Source organism: Lepus europaeus, chromosome 10, assembly GCF_033115175.1.
Source record: "Lepus europaeus isolate LE1 chromosome 10, mLepTim1.pri, whole genome shotgun sequence".
In the NCBI taxonomy this organism is placed as follows: domain Eukaryota; kingdom Metazoa; phylum Chordata; class Mammalia; order Lagomorpha; family Leporidae; genus Lepus; species Lepus europaeus.
In genome coordinates, this window is record NC_084836.1 from 97855333 (window position 1) to 97874065 (window position 18733).

An 18733-nucleotide genomic window follows, 5' to 3' on the forward strand; every position below is an offset into this window, starting at 1 on the left:
TGCTGATGCCAGAGGCGAGTGCTTCAGCCGAGCCCAAGTGTCCTCCAGTCATGAGTCGCTGGTTTGGGCCTTTTAGCTACTCCCAAGTCAGATCAGAATAAACATGTCTGAAATCCCTAAGCCTCCACTCCTAGGGTCCTGCTGATGACAGCCACACCTCATCCCTCTAGTAAGTAGTCTAAGACAGCCTAGATACACCTCCCCTACGCATGCATGTTTTCAGGCAAAGGATCTATGGTTTAGCCACACCTGTTCTTAGTCTTCTCTCAGAGCCCCAATTGCCCAGTTTTGATAACTGCCCATTGCCCTAACAATGACTTCTGTCCTGGACCAAAAACTGTTCACTGGAGAGGATCTGTTAGCTTACAAAAAATTAGTTTGTCCAATTGGAGTTTCCCAGGTCCACAGAATGAATAGCAGGTCTGGAAAGTCAGAAAAAGCACAGGACTGGCGTGGCGCAGCAAGTTAAGCCTCTGTTGGCAAGGCCTTCACCCCATGTCAGAGGGTTGGTTTCAGTCCTGGCTACTTTGCTTCCAGTCCAGCATTCCCTGCTGATGTGCCTGGGAGTAGCGGATGATAATGAAGAGAGAACTATAGTGATAGCAGTTCATCTACCGCTCAGAGAGGCATTCCCTGATTGCCTTGCCAAAAGTGCACCCTACCACTCTCATCCCCTCCCCCTGCGTCATTATTTCTCTCATGTCATTCTCATGTGACATTGTACATGTCTTCATTTGGTGTATTGTCTGTCTTTCCCACTAGAACCTAAGCTCCTTGTGTCCAAGTAAGAGTGCATTATCTTAGTAGGTGCTGAATAATTAGTCTATTTGTTTATTTACAGAGACAGAGAGATCTTCCATCTGCTGGTTCACCCCCACAAATAGCCACCACAGTCAGGGCTGGGCCAGGCCAAAGCCAAGAGCCAGGAGCTTCATCCAGGTCTCCCACGTGGGTGCAGAGGCCCAAGGACTTGGCCTGCCTTCCGCTGCTTTCCCCCCTGGATTAGCAGGGAGCTGGATCAGAAATGGGCCAGCTGGGTCTCGAACCCGGCATCCGTGTAGGATGCTGGCACTGCAAATGTGGCTTAACCCACTGTGCCACAGCGCTGGCCCCTAAAATATATTTTTTAAAGAAAAAAAAAAAAGTCATGAGTTCAGATGCGATTCATTTATTAATTCAACAAAGTTTTTTTTTTATTTTTTATTTTTTCCCTTTATTTTTGTGCTAAGCAGTGTTCTAGGTATTTCAGTAATGGAACCATATACAATAATCGACACCCTCACAGAAAATATGGCACAGTATTACGGAGATAAAGCGGAGACGGGGGCGAGGTGGGTAGCTGCAGTTTTAAAGAGGATGTCCAGGGAAGTCTTCTCCGGGAAAAACATTATTTAAGCTTAAGTCTTGAAGGAAGTGAGGGCCTGCGTCACACACAGGCCGAGGGACCGACAAGGCAAGAGCACGGTCAAGCCGGTTCACGGAAAAGCCAGGACACTGGCGGCAGAGGGCCGAGCCCCAGGCGGCGGTGGGCGGGGACAGGCACAAGGGATAATCGCGACTGGGAGCCGCACCACTTAAATTAGGAAGGTGTTCAAAGAGCATCCTTGACGACATTAAAAACCGGACGTTAACCCCGCCTCCAAGCCCCGCCTCTGCACGGAACACAAAACTCCGTGCCGGGGCCGGAACCCAAGGGCCGTGAGCCGAGGCCGGAAGTAGCTTTGTACCCGACCGCATTTTACTGGAGGCTGCACTTCCGGCAGCAACGGCGGGAATCGGGCTGCTGGCTGGCGTCTAGGCCTCGGTGGAAGGGAATCCGGCGGGGATCTGGGCCATCAGAACCGCCAACATGGTGAGGAGGCGCAGGGTGGCGGCGCGGGAGCTTCCCAGTCTGTTGTGGAGTGGGGGATGGCGTTTGATCTGGGTTGGAGCCGCTTAGAGCTATGTAGGCCCGGGCCGCGGCCGCTGGATCCGGGCAGGAAAATCTCGGACTTAGCGGGGAGAGAACAGAACCGGGACACGGAGGCCGGGTCGTAGAGGAGGGACATGGGTAGAACCGCGCCTCCCGACACCGCTGCAGCGGTAATGCCTGGGACCCGGTAGCACCGAGTAAACTTTTACCGAGTTCGTGTTTGTTGGGAGTTTCGGAGCAGGCGCTGGAGCCGCAGGAAGGCTAGGGAGGACCCAGAGATTCGTGCTGGTGAAAGCGGATGAGAGTTTGAGGAGTTGCAGAAGGAGGCGGAGGACTTGGGGCCGGTTCCTTGGGTCTTGCTGAGTCTCGTGCACGGGAGCGGGGGAGAATGAGGATGTTTGGGGACGCGTTCGGCGCGTTTGTTCGGCCTGTGTGTACGTTCGCGAATGTCTGGCTTAACTAGGCGCTGGGACCACGCCACGAGATGTACTTGCTTCCTTCGCCGAGCTCACTTTCTAGTCGGGACACGGGTCGTGTAGTAACTCAGCCGAGGGCGGAAGTGAGCGGAGCTGATAGACTGCACCGACTGCTCCTGGCGAAATATTCCACCCCGAGAACTCCAAGAGCAAAGGCAGGGGAAGGGTAGCAGACCTGGCATGTGGCGGTGGGGAAAGGAAGGAAGAGGTCAAGGCTGACCTGGGAACAATTGGCAGGAGCCTGGTTGCCCGAGCCTTGCATACTGCTTTGCTCTGTCGGTGGTGAGACGCCGCGTTTAAGAATTCAGCCAGCCGAATGACAGGAACTTAGCTTGTTTAGAAAGGTCGTTCTAACTGCTAGGTACTGGCTGAGGCCCGAAGCAGGGGAACCTGGGGGGATACTGACTACAGAGAATTGCTTAGGCGAACAGGCGCTGGATTCAGGCTAGGTTTCCCAGCTGTGACACAGGGCAAGTTAATTAACCTCTCCCGGCGGAGTGCGCTAATCTGTAACACAAGAGGCCCACTTTTGAGGATTAATTGAGATGAACATTGCTTCTCATAGTGGGCATCCAGTAAGGACCAGTGAGTGTTGCCCTGAAGGTCAGGGCCCTGTGGGCAGGTGCCTCTCAGGGAGCCCGAACCACCCAAGTCCTTGGGGGGGTGGCAGGCAGGACTTCGGAGTTTCTGATGCACACATTGATTTATTGTCCAAGCTCACAGGGATGAAGGATAAACACACAGCCCGGTACATAAAAGGCCCTGGGGTGAGCTGGAACTGACCTACACTGATCAGACAGGTGGGGAGCAGACACACAGATCCAATGCCAGGTGATTTGTTTCTAGGGAGAAGAAAAACTGAAAGGCACCTGATGCATCATATTGTGTTTGTGTAGTGTATTATTTTAGCAAAGCTACATCCGAAGCCAGGCTATAAAAGTGGAAGTGTTCAATTAGTTAAGAATTAAATGTGGCATTATACGTTCTCCAGTGCTGTGACCTGTCCACACTGGTTAGATCCTGGCTGGTAGAAGTTTCCCTCTCCCAGAGACAGTCTTGGAGGCCCACTGTTGCCCTCTCACCTCCAAGATGATCAGCTCTTTGCTGATAGCAAGCTTCTTGATAATTGGAGTTTGGTGCCAGGCCCATTTCCGCTCTTCCAGTTCTGTCTTTGTGATGGGAATTGGGTGTTCCACTCCACTGGAGTCACACCTGTAACCTGCACGGTGCAGATGGCTGATGTCTAGTAAGCGGATTAGATTGTTTGATGACAGCCTCCACTCTCCCCTGAAACTGACACTGTATAGACAAAGGCAGTTGTACTATTAGCAAGACTGATTTCAGGGAGAGGGAGAAGAGCAGGTTACTGGGCAGAGGTCAGGGCTGAAAACAGGGTGACATGGGAGAATTCCCCGGCAGGGGCTGTGGGTGGAAGGTGGAGAAAGGCATGTGGACAGCGAGGCCTTTGTGGCTGCTTTGGGTTTGTGGGCCCGAGAACTGAGTGTCCCCTCCCGACCGTGTCTTGCAGACGGTGGGCAAGAGCAGCAAGATGCTGCAGCACATCGACTACAGGATGAGGTGCATCCTGCAGGACGGCCGCATCTTCATCGGCACCTTTAAGGCTTTTGACAAGCACATGAATTTGATCCTCTGTGACTGTGATGAGTTCAGGAAGATCAAGTGAGTAGCACCCGAGGGGAAGGTTGGTGGAGGTGGGGAGGGGTTGGGGGGGTGGGCCGGGTGACTGGTGGTGGTGTAGCTAGATGGTTCCTCTCTGCTCTCCTGCTGTAGAGGGCAGACCTAGAAGGGGACGTTGAACACCAGGGGAGCTCCTTCCTTAGTCTGGCAACCTTGCTCTCTAGTTCTAGCGAAGTACAAGCTTTGAGAAGGGCTGCTGGGCCTCTTTATTTCTCTGTCTGTGCCCCTGGGTACTGGGGTAAAGGGCTCTCGTGTTCTCCCCACAGGTGTGTAAGGGGGGAGAGCTTGGTTTTCTGGCCTCATTGCCCATTTGTAAAGCTGTAGCCTACAGGGCTCCCCAATGCGGCCTGGTCTGAAACTGCTTTAAGAAGCCTCTGACCCTCTTCAGGGTAAGTGCTCAGCTCCCCATGTGGGTTTGGGGCCAGTGATTTTTGTTGGCATTTATGGAAACAATTGGAGATACACTTTTCTACTCTACTCTGATTCCATAAGTTAATTGGCTGACTGCCTAGTCCTACGAGTTACAGATCTTAAGCGCTGACCATTAAAAGATGTGGTCTAGCTCTTTGTCCTGTTTTATGTTCAAGGCATATTGAGGCCTCAAGAGTTTCATGTGAACTTCCATGATCATCCAGCGGTTTTGGCGTATCCTCTGACCAAATTCACTTGTCACTGGCTGTGAATTTCCTTCAGGCTGGTCTCTCGCAGCCTGAGATCACGAAGCACAGGATAGAAACTGGCAGAGATGCTGGGATGTCAGGTGCACATTGAAGGGGGCCAGCAGATCAGTGCGCAGCTATTCCAAATGATTCCCTTCTGCTTTTCAAAAATGAACCAAATTTTGTTTTTAAAGTGAAAGTATATTGGAAAGTGTTTTTAGAAATATGGAAAAGTTGCTGAGAAAAAATCAAATACTCAGACAGGTCTTTCTTATGAAAGGGCAGTACATACTGATTTTAAAAATAAGAAAACAATGAGCTGAAAAGGACAAATATCCTTCCCAGAAAACCAGTTAACATGACAGAAAATGTCATTAAAATGAAATCTCTCAGTTGTTTCTTAAAGTTGGAGTATTTTGTCTTTATTTTTAGGCCCTTGGCTTTGGCTTCTTCCACCCCTTTGCCCTATTCTGTTGCAGTTATTTTTCCTAGTTTAAGTTTATATTTTGTTTGTTTTTTTCTGGTTGTTGCTGTTGGGTTGGTGGGGTTCTGTTTTTGTGCTTTTGAGGAACACGTGAAATATCAATTTCTATTTGAGTGAAATTTCTTTTTCTTCGTTTATTTCTAGTTTGAAGTGAGGGGCAGAATGACAGGCCCGGGAGGTTGAATTGGTTGGAGAAAGACACTGCACGGGAGTGGGTGGGATGCAGTAGTTAGGGGCATTTAGTTGCTCCTTTCATCAGTGAGCCCTTGAGCCCACAGGAAGGAAGAGTCATGAAGACTGAAGAAGGGCCTCACAGCTGCCCGTGGGGTAGCATTTGAGCCAGGCCTGGCCTTTCTTGACTCTCGATGTATCATTTCGTCTGTGCATCTTTTTGGCTTGGTAGGAAACAGGTAGAGAACCGGCTGTGGGGTCATCATCTCCTTGTTTTTTATGTCTCTTTTAACTCTGTCTGTAGGCCGAAGAACTCCAAACAGGCAGAAAGGGAAGAGAAGCGAGTCCTCGGCCTGGTGCTGCTGCGAGGGGAGAACCTGGTCTCCATGACAGTAGAGGGTCCTCCTCCCAAAGATGTAAGTTGGAGTGGGAGGCCTGGTGGAATGGAGGCCCTGCTGTGAGCCCGCCTCTGCTGGGTCTCTGGTCCCACTGCAGCCCTCACAGACGTCCTCTGGGTTTGCCCCCTTTTTATACATAATAAATAGAATTGTAAAGGGATTACCTTGCAAGTAAGCAGTGGAGAGTGGAAATAGAATTGGGTGTTTCTTATTGATACACATCTGCTGAAGCTCCTGATGTGATGACAGTCTGGGCAGACCTTACAAAGTTGTAGTGACTCCAAACACTAGAACGTGGAAGTGTTTTGTTTTGTGCAATTATAGAATAATTAATATTCATTGAGCATCTACTGTACACCAAACAGTTGAAGAGTTTTATGTAATTTTTTTTTTTTTTTTTGACAGGCAGAGAGGATAGTGAGAGAGAGAGACAGGGAGAAAGGTCTTCCGTTACCATTGGTTCACCCCCCAAATGGCCTCTAGGGTCGGCGCTGCACTGATCCGAAGCCAGGAGCCAGGTGCTTATCCTGGTCTCCCATGCGGGTGCAGGGCCCAAGCACTTGGGCCATCCTCCACTGCACTCGCTGGCCACAGCAGAGAGCTGGTCTGGAAGAGGGGCAACCGGGACAGAATCCAGCGCCCCGACCGGGACTAGAACCCGGTGTGCCAGCGCCGCAAGGTGGAGGATTAGCTTATTGAGCCGCAGCGCCAGCCTTATGTAATCCTTATAACAGTCTGTTGAGATAGGTTATTCTTACCTTACAGATAAAACAAACTCAGCTTTGGTACCCTGCCCTAGGTGTCACTGGCAGTAAGTGGTGAAACTGACATTGTTACCAGGCAGTCTTGGTTCTGTAAACATCAAGTTATATTTATGAATAGAGCATGCTTTAGAGAATCTAGTCAAATTTTTATTTTTCCTTTTTCACTTTAAGATCTTAAGGCAAGAGAATAATCTTAACCCTGTGTTTATTTTTAACCACATATCTCTTTTGTACTCCCCATAAATGTGTAACTTTTTTTTCCTTTTTCATTTAACATAAACATTTTTCCAGTTGGCTTTCTGTACATTCTTTGCAACAGAAAAATTTATTTGTACTTATTTCCCATACTTTGCATATCTTTATATAGTGCTTTTTAAAAAAGATTTATTAATTTGTTTGAAAATCAGTTACAGAAAGAGAGAGACACACAAAGAGACTTTCCATCTGCTGGTTCATTCCCAAGGTGGCCATAATGGCCAAGACTGGGCCAGGCGGAACCCAGAAGCAGCTTCTGGGTCTCCCCACATGGGTGGCCAGGGCTCAAACATTCGGCCATCTTCACTGCTTTTCCCAGGCCATTAGTAGGGAGCTGGATCAGAAGTGGAGCAGCTGCAACACCAACTGGCACCCATATGGGATGCCAGTGTCAAATTTTTCATGTCTTTGTGTTGGGAATGTTCAGAATCCTTCCTACAAGCTGTTTTGAAAGATAATTTTGTAATATATATACATATACTCTGCTATATAGAATCTTTGAAATTATTCTTTCTGTCCAGCTGTAGACCTGTACCTGCTAACCATCCTCTATTCTTCACGCCCTTCCCCAGCCTCTGGTAACCGCTCTTCTACTGTATACCATTCTTAAAAGATGTATTTGTTTGAAAGGCAGAGATGACAGAAAAGAGATCTTCCTTCTGCTGGTTCACTCCCAAGTGACTACACCAGCTGGGGCTGGACAAGGCTGAAGTCAGGAGCTAGGAACTCCATCTGAATCTGCTATGTGGCCACAGGGACTCAAATACTTGAGTTGTCTGCTGGTTCCCAGGTACATCAGCAGGGAGCTGAATCAGAAGTGGAGCAGTCTGGACTTGAGCTGCCATTCCAGTATGGGATGTGGATGTCTCAAGTGGTGGCTTGACTCAGCTGTGCCCCCCTGTTGGCCAGGCTAAAGCCAAAAGCCGGGAACTCCATCTGGCTCTCTCATGTGAGAGGCAGGGAATCAAGTACGTGGGCCATCATCTGCTATCTCCCAGGAGCACATTTGCAGGAAACTGGATTGGAAGTGGAGAAGCTGGAAGTCAAGCCAGACACTCTGAAGAGGGATGCTGGTGTCCCAGGCAGTGGTTTAACCTGCTGTGCCATACCACCTGTCCCATACTACTCTGTACTTTCTAAGACATGTTAATAATTTAAGATAACACTCTTAGATTTGTACCAAATAGTTTATTCTGTTCTCTTTTCTCTTTTTTGGATTTATATCACAGTTTTATCCAATAGTAAGAAGTTTTGGAGTTTACTTGCAGGGGAGTTGGCTGTTGCACAGCCCATTATAAATTTTCATGACCACATGTAGTTGTACTATAACTATCGTTTGCAGATAAGGAAGCAGTTGTGGGGTTATTTGTGTACTGTCACCCAGCAGATGAGAATCTGAGGTGAGACTGGAGTTCATGTCCTTTGATGGCAGATCAAGTACTCATGTCTGCTGAGTCCTAAGTGGAACCCTGGCCTTTTACAAGAGTGCATTTAGGTGGCTGAGCTGTGGCAAGTTAGGTTCTAGCCTGCTTCAAGGGTGATGGACAGTAATCTTGGATGGAGGCGGAGTGATATTAGTGTGTAAGGGTGCGTAGCATTCGTGAGCTCTCCTGATGCTTGTGTATGTGAGGGGCTCCCCTGGTAAAGTGCCCTTCTGATTTCTAGGCCACTGAGCATGTGTTTTATTTTTCAGACTGGCATTGCCCGAGTACCACTTGCTGGAGCTGCTGGGGGCCCAGGGATTGGCAGGGCTGCTGGCAGAGGAATCCCAGCTGGTGTTCCCATGCCTCAGGCTCCTGCAGGTCTTGCTGGCCCAGTCCGTGGGGTTGGTGGGCCATCCCAACAGGTGAGGGGTTGGGAGAAGGTCGCTAGCTACTTGGGGCTAAAATAAAGGATATAAAGAGAGGGTCCACAGTTCAGGAAGAGTCCAGAATGACCACATGTGATTGTTAGCTGTCAGTGTTTCACTGTGACCTCAGGGTCCAGTGAAAAGGAAAACTTGCCATTGTGGGTTATATTGATGCTGTTAAAGACATGCACAAAAGGTATTTTAGCCAAATGTATGTGAGCAAAATATATTACAGCCTGTCATCTAGTCACTTTTGAAAATGTGATGCCTTAGGTTGGTACCCCCAGTTTTTTTTTTTTTTTTCCTTTTTTAAGATGTATTCGTTTGAAAACATTACAGAGCCCAAGGCGGGGGTGGCAGAGAGAGCCCCTTAATCTCTTGGTTCACTTCCCAGATAGCCACAACAGCCAGACTGAGCCAGGCTGAAGCACTTGGGCTGTCTTCTGGGCCTTTCCCAGGTGGATTAGATTATTAGATTATTAGATATGGGGCTTTCCCAGGTGGATTATTAGATTATTAGATCGTAAGTGGAGGGGCTGGCATGTGAACCTGCACTCATGGGATACAGGTGGTGCTTAACCTTCCCCACAATCCTGGTCCCAGGTTGGGCACCCTTACACCTAGGCCTAGAAGTTTTTAGGGCATTCAAGCTTGATCTTTATACTGGCATGATTCTGGGTAGGACATCTGATGCCCTGAGTTCAAGCTTTAACAGATTTAGTCTCTGTTCTCCAAGCTGGGGAGGAGAGTGGGAACCTGTATCGCACTGCACTGTTCTGCCTAACTTCTGTCCTGTGTGCTCTCAGGTGATGACCCCTCAAGGAAGAGGCACTGTTGCAGCCGCTGCAGCAGCTGCCACAGCTAGTATTGCAGGGGCCCCCACCCAGTACCCGCCTGGCCGTGCGGGTCCTCCCCCACCCATGGGCCGAGGTGCACCTCCTCCAGGTAAGGAGTTCATAATGTGACCCATGTTAATTGATACAAGGTGGCTTAGCTGGATTCATGATGAGACATTACCTTGACTGAAACTGATGATGGGTTTGTGTAATTCAGCAGGATTACTCTGAGATCCAGCTTGGCTGACTGACCGTGGAACTAGCTGGACAAGGGCCATTGAGAGCCCTAGCTCATTGGCTCAAGTGCCAGTTTGATAGGCGAGGCTGAGGATGGAGGGGTCCATCTGTCTCAACTTGGTGGGCAGCTTTGTATGTTTCCTGCTACCTTTTTACTTGAGCCATATTCTTGGGGCTTTTCTCCTGCAGGCATGATGGGCCCACCTCCTGGTATGAGGCCTCCTATGGGTCCCCCAATGGGAATTCCCCCTGGACGAGGAACTCCAATGGGCATGCCCCCTCCAGGGATGCGGCCCCCTCCCCCTGGGATGCGAGGTAAGTGCCTGCAGCCGTGACTTTGGCTGCCTTAGGGATGGGAAATAGAGATAAGATTGGATTTAGATTGTATCCTCTGGTTTTTGGGCCTTAAGCCCAGGGAGATGAGTTCGTAGATAGTGTTGTCCTTAGAAAGCATAGGGAAGAGAAGACAAATAATTCTTAAATTGGCCTTATCTCCCCTCTTAAGACAGGGGAACCATGCACCCATGGAACCTCCCAGTTTCTAAGGTAGCATCTTCAGGATGTGTTCTGAGAATTCCCCAACAGAGGTTATAAGGTTGTTACATGCCTTCTGGCTTGATACTATGGGCTTAGCTATACTATTTATTGTGTCTTTGTAGAGATCAGCCTTCATGTGCATGCGAGAATAGGCCCATAGAGAGCTCAGCATTCTGACTCCCAGCCCAGTGTTCCACCCACCAAACTGGCCTCTTAGATAACTCATGGCCAACTTGGTGATCCCTGTATCTGGATTGGGTTTCCCATTTATGGGTTTCTAGGCCCCGGAATTCAGTCAGCTGCAGAGCTTTCCCTAGTTAGTACACATGTCAGGATCCCCGGATCACCTGGTAATTGCAGGGTGGGGGAGGCTGGGGCAGGGCTGGGGATTTGAGTTGCAGATCAGGCACTGACTAAACTTCTTACTCTTACTTCAGGCCTCCTTTGACCTTTGCCACAGAGTTATGGAAGTAGATCCACAGAGGCGTGGGCCCGATCCCCCAGGGCCACGTTACCACAGACCTGTTTGTTTGTAATGCTGTTGTTCGCGGAGTCTCACCGGATTGTCTGGTTTCCCTTACAGGGCCCCCTCCCCCGGGAATGCGCCCACCAAGGCCCTAGACTCATCTTGGCCCTCCTCAGCTCCCTGCCTGTGTCCTGTAAGGCTGTACATAGTCCTTTTATTTCCTTGTGGCCTATGAAACTGGTTTATAATAAACTCTTAAGAGAATATCTTAAATGCACCTGATGTATCTATTTGTTTTTAGAAAAAATCTCTGATATATTGGGTGCTTAAGAGTCAAGAGGGTTGCCTTGGAAAAATTGCCCTAATCTTAGCTGCTTCCCTATAAAATATTTTACTACACATTTGATCTGATATACAGCCTCATATAATAGAATTATAAAATTGAACTGCAATAAAACATTTTCATCTATCAAAATCAGTTTGTTGAAATAAACACATACAATTGTTGGTGAGGAGTGTGAATTGATTTATCCACTTGGAAAGGCACTTATCAGTACTTTTTCTTTTTTCTGTCCAGTAAAAATGTGAAGCAGATGCTAAAAATGGAAATGCTGTATGGAGAACAACAGTTTTGGTACAACTTTATCCTGGGTCAGACAGACACAGCCTAGTGCAGCTTTGAGGTTGCGGAGCCCCGTAAATCCTCCCACCTGAAGTCTGTTTAGTTGATAAGTGGTGCTCCTATGACTCGAGTGTTTCCTACCTCAGGCTTCAAGTGTATAGAAATAAAGTCTAAACACAAAGCAGGTGTTAGTGAAAAAAAAAAAAAAAATAGTATTCCTGGGGTGTTAAATTTCTCCAGGAATTTAAGGGTGGTTCAGTAGAAAACCAGTGAATGGAACTTACCATATAGTCTTTTAAAGATTTATTTATTTTTGTTTGAAAGGCAAAGTTAGAGACAGAGAAATCTTCCATCGTTTGCTTTATTCCCCAAATTTTCTGCAAGGGCCAGAGCTGGGCCAGGCTGAAGCCAGGAGCTTATTCGGGTCACCCACGTGGTTGCACGGGTTTAAGCACTTGGGCCATCCTTTGCTGCTTTCCCAGGTGCATTAGCAGGGAGCTGGATCAGGAGTGGAGCAGCCAGGAATCAAACTGTTGCCCATATGGGATGCCAACACTGAAGGCAACTGCTTAACCTGCTACACCACAGTGCTGGCCTCCAGGATATACCATATTAATAAGGGGACAAAAGCTGTAAGATTAGTACAATAAATGTAGAGAAAGCATTTAACAAAATATCAGCACTTTTTTTTCTTTTTGAAGATTTATTTATTTGGAAGGCAGGGTTATAGAGAAAGGTCTTCTTGAGCTGGTGCCCATATGGGATGCTGGCACTACAGGTGGCAGCTTTACCCACTTTACCCTGGTCAGCACTTTCAAGATAAAATATACCCAGGAAACTAGGCCTAGAGGGGATTTTTCTAAACAAATGGATTTATGAAAAGCCAGCAGGTAGTGAGAGACTGAAAACATTTCCCTTAAGATTAGGAACAAAAGAGCTATTGCTTTCACAACTGCTGCCCAACATTGCCCTGGAAGTTCTGCCAGCATTTAGGCAAGAGAAAGAAGAGGGATCCAAGTTGGGAAGGAGGTAAAATGGCAACTGATGAGTATGTAGAAGATCACAGTGAAGACTACTAAAGCTGAATGAACGTAGCGGAGTTGCAGGATGCAAGCTCACATAATCCGGACAGAAGATTACAAAAGCAAGCAAAAGAACAAAATGCCATGGAATACCTAAATATTAAAAACCGAGAATTCCAAAATACATAGGAATCAACCAGAGATGAAAGATGTGTGTTCAGAAAGCTAAGTTCCTGTGAAAATGAATAACATGAAGATGTGTTATGGATTGGAAGATGGTATTATTAAATAGCAATAGCACAAATTCAGTGCAATTCTTGTAATTTTGTTTTACTGAGATGGAGAAGATCAAATTTATATTAAGCTACAAAGGGCTGGGCCCCAAATAGCCAAAACAGTCTCGAAAGAATAGATCAGAGATCTCAACACTTGTGATTTCAAAACTTAGCTACAAAAGTCATCAAAACAGGAATTTTTTGGAATTGAGATTACAGAGTAAGTCTTTACGTATGTGGCCAATTGGTTTTCAACAAGGATACTAAAAGCACTGGAAGGAGACTGATCCCTTCAACGAGATGGTACTGGGACAACTGGATAACCATGTGCCAAAGAAGCATTAATTCAATGGATCGACAGTTGAAATCTAAGAGCTGGAACTATCGGACTAAGAAAAACCTGGTGAGTCTCAGCTTTGATGGAGACAGATTTCACCCTGAAAACATAAGCACTGAAAGGAAAAATAGGCAAATACAGCTTCATCGAAATGGAAGTGCTGTGCTCGAGAGTGACAAGGATGTAGAAAACCTGCAACAGAGTGTCTGCAGATCATAGAATACGCCTAATGTCATAAATCCATTTCGAGTTCCTAAGCCTACTGAGTATCGCAGGTTAGCAACGCGGATGGTGGGAGGTTTATCCTTGTGATTGTGTGGCTGGCCGAGCTTTGGCTACCTGCTGCTGCCCAGCTCAAGACGATGGTAGTGCATGTCACCAGGTTAGGCAAGCTCAAAAATCAGGATTTGAGGAATAATTTTGCAGGGTCTTAGTCCACCCATACGAGGATGGACTGGGTCCGAGGAAAGGTAAGTACATGCCCCTCGCCCCTGCCCGCCCGTTTCCCAGGAGACAATCAGACACAGTGGGGAGCCAAGTTGTGCATAACAAAGCCTTTTATAGCACAAAACTGCAGAGTCATTGGGGCAAGGGCATAAGACTAGCCAATCACTTAAAGGGTCACTTTATGGGACGATTTCTTATAGGACTAGCCATATGTCTATACACTTGCTATCAATTGTCACTTCCCCTGATGTTCCGTGGCCAATTAGCTTTGGTGGTAAACAAGTTTGGGTTCCGCCCACCTTACTTCCTTTGGGCGTCATCTTTGAACTGCCTCTTGTGCCTAATTTCCCCACATAATTTCACTGGGTAGGTTGCTTTCTCACTACTGTAAGTTTGAGAAATCTTAGGTGAGCTATTGTTAGGCACTATCTGATTAGGGTTTTTTGTTGTGTTTTTTAAGATTATTTATTAGAGAGGCAGAGAGAGGTCTTCCATCTGCTGGTTTACTCCCCAGATGTCCTCAACAGCTGGAGCTGGGCCAATCCAAAGCCAGGAGCCAGGAGCTCCTTTCGGGTCTCCCACGTGGGTGCAGGGGCCCAAGCAATTGGGCCATCTTCTGCTTTCCCAGGCTGTGGCAGAGAGCTGGATCGGAAGTGGAACAGCTGGGACTTGAACCGGTGCCCATATGGGATACTGGCATTGCAGACCAGAGCTTTAGCCTGCGAAGCCAGAGTGCCAGCCCTCTGATTAGGGTTTAATATCAAGATTACATTAAAAACTTGTCCAACAATAAAAAGAGAAGCCAGTTTAAGGGTCAGTGTTTGGTGCAGTGGTTAAGGCACTGTGTAGGACCCTGGCATCCCATATTGGAGCGCCTGGGTTCAAGTTCCGGCTCTGCTCCTCATTCCAGCATTCCTGCCAGTGAGCACCCTGGGAGGCAGTAAGTGATGGCTCAAGTGTTTGAGTCCCTGCCACCCACCTTGGAGACCCAGCCCTGGCTGTTGCAGGTATCTGGGCAGTGAACCTGAGGATAGAAGATCTCATTCATTCTCATTCCTCCCTCCCTCCCTCCCTCCCTCCCTCCTCTTTCTACCTCCACCGCCACCCCTGTGCTCCCATTTCCCTCCCTCCCTCTGCCTCTGCCTGTCAGACTTTAGGAGGGAGATACACTACACACCCGCTATGGATGGCTTTCGTGAGAAAGCAAAAAGCTGAACATAACGTGTTCAGGATGTGAAGAAATAGGAACCCCCATGCATGCTGGTGAGACTTGGACACCACTGTAACAGTTCCTAAAAGCTAAACGATTACCGTATGACAGCAATTTCATTCCCAGATGTTGGTGGCCGCATAGTACGGAGTGTGGCCCCTCTCACAGAGCACCCCAAGTCCTTGGAATTCCCTCGGTGTTAGGAGTGCCATTTGTTGTTCATCATGAGCCCCTTTGATCACCCGGGTTCGTGTTAACAGGGTGACCTAGAGGAGGTCCCTGGGTAGCTTCAGGGTGGGAACTATCCACACCAGCAAGACCTGAGTGACTTGGGGTGGATCTCCTCCCATGGAGATCACACTCCTGCAAGCTTAAGCTTCCAGGCTGCTGAACAGGTGGAGGGGCTGTGGCTGGAGAGATCATGGAGGCACTAAGTCCTTCAGCTCGTATCTCATCCTGGGCACCTCTTCAGCTGGCTGTATTCTATCTGCGTAATTAACCAGTAACAGCAAAGTTTCCCAGAGTTCTGTGAGCCATCCTAGCAAGTGATCAAACCCACGGAGGGGGGTTAAAGGAGTATATTTCTCGGTTTTCTTTTTTTTTTTCTTTTTTTTTTTTTGACAGGCAGAGTGGACAGTGAGAGAGAGAAAGAAAGGTCTTCCTTTTGCTGTTGGTTCACCCTCCAATGGCCACCGCAGTTGGCGCGATGTGGCCGGCGCACCGCGCTGATCCGATGGCAGGAGCCAGGTGCTTCTCCTGGTCTCCCATGGGGTGCAGGGCCCAAGCACTTGGGCCATCCTCCACTGCACTCCCTGGCCACAGCAGAGAGCTGGCCTGGAAGAGGGGCAACCGGGACAGGATCGGTGCCCCGACCGGGACTAGAACCTGGTGTGCCGGCGCCGCTAGGCGGAGGATTAGCCTATTGAGCCGCGGCGCCGGCTATTTCTCGGTTTTCATTTCAAGTTTTTGCTCCCAAAAGCTGAGGCATAGAAACAGTGCAAAAAGGAGAGCAGGATTTTTTTTTTTTTTTTTTTTTTTTTTTTAAGATTTATTTGTTTGAAAGAGTTAAAGAGAGAGAGAGAGAGAGAGACCTTCCATCCGCTGGTTCACTCCCCAAGTGGGTGTGACAGCTGGAGCTGGGCCAGGCCAAAGCCCGGAGCCAGGAGCTTCTTCCAGGCCTCCCATGTGTAGGGGCCCAAGTATGTGGGCCATCTTTCTCTGCTTTCCCAGGAGCATTAGCAGGGAGCTGGATCAGAAGTGGAGCAGCCAGGACTCAAACCATCAACCATATAGGATGCTGGCGCTACAGACAGCTTTACCCGCTATGCCACAGCACTGCCCCTCATCACTATTCTTTAAAGTCCAGTCAGACTCTCCACATACAGCAAATATGGCTCTGTGCATACAAACCCACGCAGACAAATCATATGTGCTCTGGCTTTGGAGAACCACTGAACAAAGAAGTCTTCAAGCAGACTTGGGCATTCTGGCCGTCAGATCTTTAAGAAAATTCCTAAGCCCTGTGGGCTTCTGTGTTCCAGTTTTCACAGTACGTCCCTGTAACCTTAGTTCACGCTGGTAAATCATTCTGTAGCAATGAAGGCTGGATAACGAGGAAAGGCTGTGGGTTGGATGCTTGATTAAATCTAAATTCTGCTTTGTTGGGCCCACAGGCATGCTATTTCACAGTTTATGTATTCTACTTGTTTATTCTAAAAGATTACTCATTTGAAAGAGCGGCAGAGAGACCATATGCTGATTCCTTCCTCAAATGACTACAATAGCCGGGTCAAGCTGAAGCCAGGAGCCAGGAACTCCATCCGGGTCTTCCACATGGGTGCAGGGCCCAAGCACTTGGGCTATCTTCTGCAGCTTTCCCAGGTGCATTAGCAGGGCGCTGCATCAGAAGCAGACTAGCTGGGTCTTGAACCAGTACTCTGATATGGGATTCTGGTGTCCCAAGTAGAGGCTTAACCTGCTTTGCCACAATGCTGGCTCCTACTTGTCTCTAAAAACTATCTGCAAATGGCCGGCGCCGTGGCTCAACAGGCTAATCCTCCGCCTTGCAGCGCCGGCACACCAGGTTCTAGTCCCGGTCGGGGCACCGGATTCTGTCCCGGTTGCCCCTCTTCCAGGCCAGCTCTCTGCTATGGCCCGGGAGAGCAGTGGAGGATGGCCCAGGTCCTTGGGCCCTGCACCCGCATGGGAGACCAGGAGAAGCACCTGGCTCCTGGCTTCGGATCAGCGCGGTGCACCGGCCGCAGCGGCCATTGGAGGGTGAACCAACGGCAAAGGAAGACCTTTCTCTCTGTCTCTCTCTCTCACTATGCACTCTGCCTGTCAAAAAAAAAAAAAAAAAAAAAAAAACTATCTGCAAAATGACTGTAGGAAATGCTCAGAGGCCCAGCCCTCCCCACTCCATATTCAGTGCTAGCCTTCGGTCTGGGCTGCGGCTTGAATATGGGTTGTCCCCTGCTAAATTCGCGTAGACGTTTGGTCCGTGTGGAGAGGTGACGGGAACTTCAGGGGCATTGGGAGGTCAATCGGGAGACTCATGCCTGGCCCAGGGCAGCGTCTTGTCTCTTCCTCATGGCCCGCATGATCTTGTGCTTTCTGCCGTGAGCTGAGGGAGCTCAGGGCCCTCCCTGGTGCCACGCTCTGGGACTTCCCAATTCCGGAATCGTGAGTCAAAGTAAGCTGCTTTTTTTATGAACTGCCCGTCTCCGGTATCCTCTTACAGCAACCGAAAATGGAGCAAGGAGTCTACTCATTGGGTTTTATGATCTTGCTTTCTATTTCTCTGAACAACAAAAGTATTCCCCAAACGTTTGCAAACGTTATGGTAATATTAGTGTCCCATTAAGTCTTCAGTTAACCAATCCTCAGCAGTTGGAGATTTAGCTTAGATTTTTTTCACTAACATAATATGAAGAACATACTTTTGCATAAAGATTATTTTATATTTAATTAAGATGGAATTTCTGAGTCAAAGGATATAAACATTTCAATTAACAAAATGTTCATTAAAATGAATTATCTTAAAGGCCCGAGTCAGTTTGCCCTATTACCAGTCATTTGCAGCTCTTCTTTCCGCGGCACGCTGCTCGGAACTGATGGCTGTCATTAGGGAGAAATGCACTTTCTGTCTGACAGCTGCGAAGCGGCACTTGTTCTCATGTCATTGTGTTCTTTGTGTTTCGGAGGAGGGAGTGGTTTTTATTGTTAAGCTCTCTGTTTCCTCTTCTGAGGGTTGTCATCACCAAGAGCTCACGACAGGCGTTTTCCAGGTTCCGGCGTAGTCTTCAAAATGCCTATGGCAGGTGTAACGTCACATGGCTGTTCCTCCCACCCTGAGAATTCGTGTTAAATCTGCGTTTTCATGACTACAAACCAGACAGTAATGAATTCCTTTTTTTTTAATATTTAGTTATTGGAAAGGCAGAGTTAGAGAGCAAGGAGGAGACAGAGAGGTCTTCCATCTGCTGGTTCACTCCCCAAATGGCTGCAATGGTTAGGGCTGGGCTAGGCCGAAGCCAGGGGCCAGGAGCCAGGAGCGTCCTTTGGGTCTCCCACATGGGTGCTGGGGCACAAGCACTTGGGCTGTCTTCTGCTGCCTTCCCAGGTGATTAGGAGGGAGCCGGATCAGAAGCAGAGCAGCTGGGACTCAAATTGGCGTCCATATGGGAGGTTGGCGTTGCAGGTGGTGGCTTAACTGCTAACGCCACAGCGCCAGCCCCTAATGAATACTTTGTCTAGAAATACTGTTCCTTTGGATTTTCTAAGCTGTTAGGAGCCATATTCATGATTTAAAGGCATGAGCTGCAAAGAAAGAAACTTATTTACAGAAGCCACGTGCGTGAATAAAATTCCTCTGTGATCGGCCCATTTGTTTGCAGGTGGAGAACAGGAAAAGGGAGAGTTTTCACTGAGTGCCACTTAGAACCTTCTAACTATCGAGCCGTGGAAGCATATTGCCTAGTTTAAATAATTAAGTACATTAAAAAGATTTTAAATGATGACATAATGAATGTACTTAAAAAAAAAACAAACAACCCAAATCCACCAGGAGGCAGCATTG

General features: G+C 48.2%; 1 protein-coding gene across 2 annotated transcripts; it reads left to right on the top strand.

Moving 5' to 3' along the window:
- The first annotated feature begins 1729 nt into the window (after positions 1–1729).
- On the top strand, positions 1730–11254 carry SNRPB (small nuclear ribonucleoprotein polypeptides B and B1). 2 transcript variants are annotated; one of them, XM_062203954.1, is made up of 7 exons: positions 1730–1852; positions 3917–4068; positions 5705–5816; positions 8511–8663; positions 9473–9611; positions 9929–10054; positions 10860–11254. In XM_062203954.1, the coding sequence occupies exons 1-7, from the start codon at positions 1850–1852 to the stop codon at positions 10895–10897; spliced, it is 723 nt and encodes a 240-aa protein (XP_062059938.1). In that variant the 5' UTR covers positions 1730–1849; the 3' UTR covers positions 10898–11254. The 2 variants fall into 2 exon arrangements, with proteins under 2 accessions (XP_062059938.1, XP_062059939.1); XM_062203955.1 differs by having other exon boundaries at positions 1732–1852; positions 10714–11252.
- The last annotated feature ends 7479 nt before the right edge of the window (positions 11255–18733 follow it).

Bases quoted from the DNA above. Each gene is read 5' to 3' on its own strand.
- SNRPB (XM_062203954.1), top strand. The intron at 8,664-9,472 runs GTGAGGGGTTGG...GTGTGCTCTCAG, and splicing joins TTGGTGGGCCATCCCAACAG to GTGATGACCCCTCAAGGAAG. The intron at 9,612-9,928 runs GTAAGGAGTTCA...TTTCTCCTGCAG, and splicing joins CCGAGGTGCACCTCCTCCAG to GCATGATGGGCCCACCTCCT.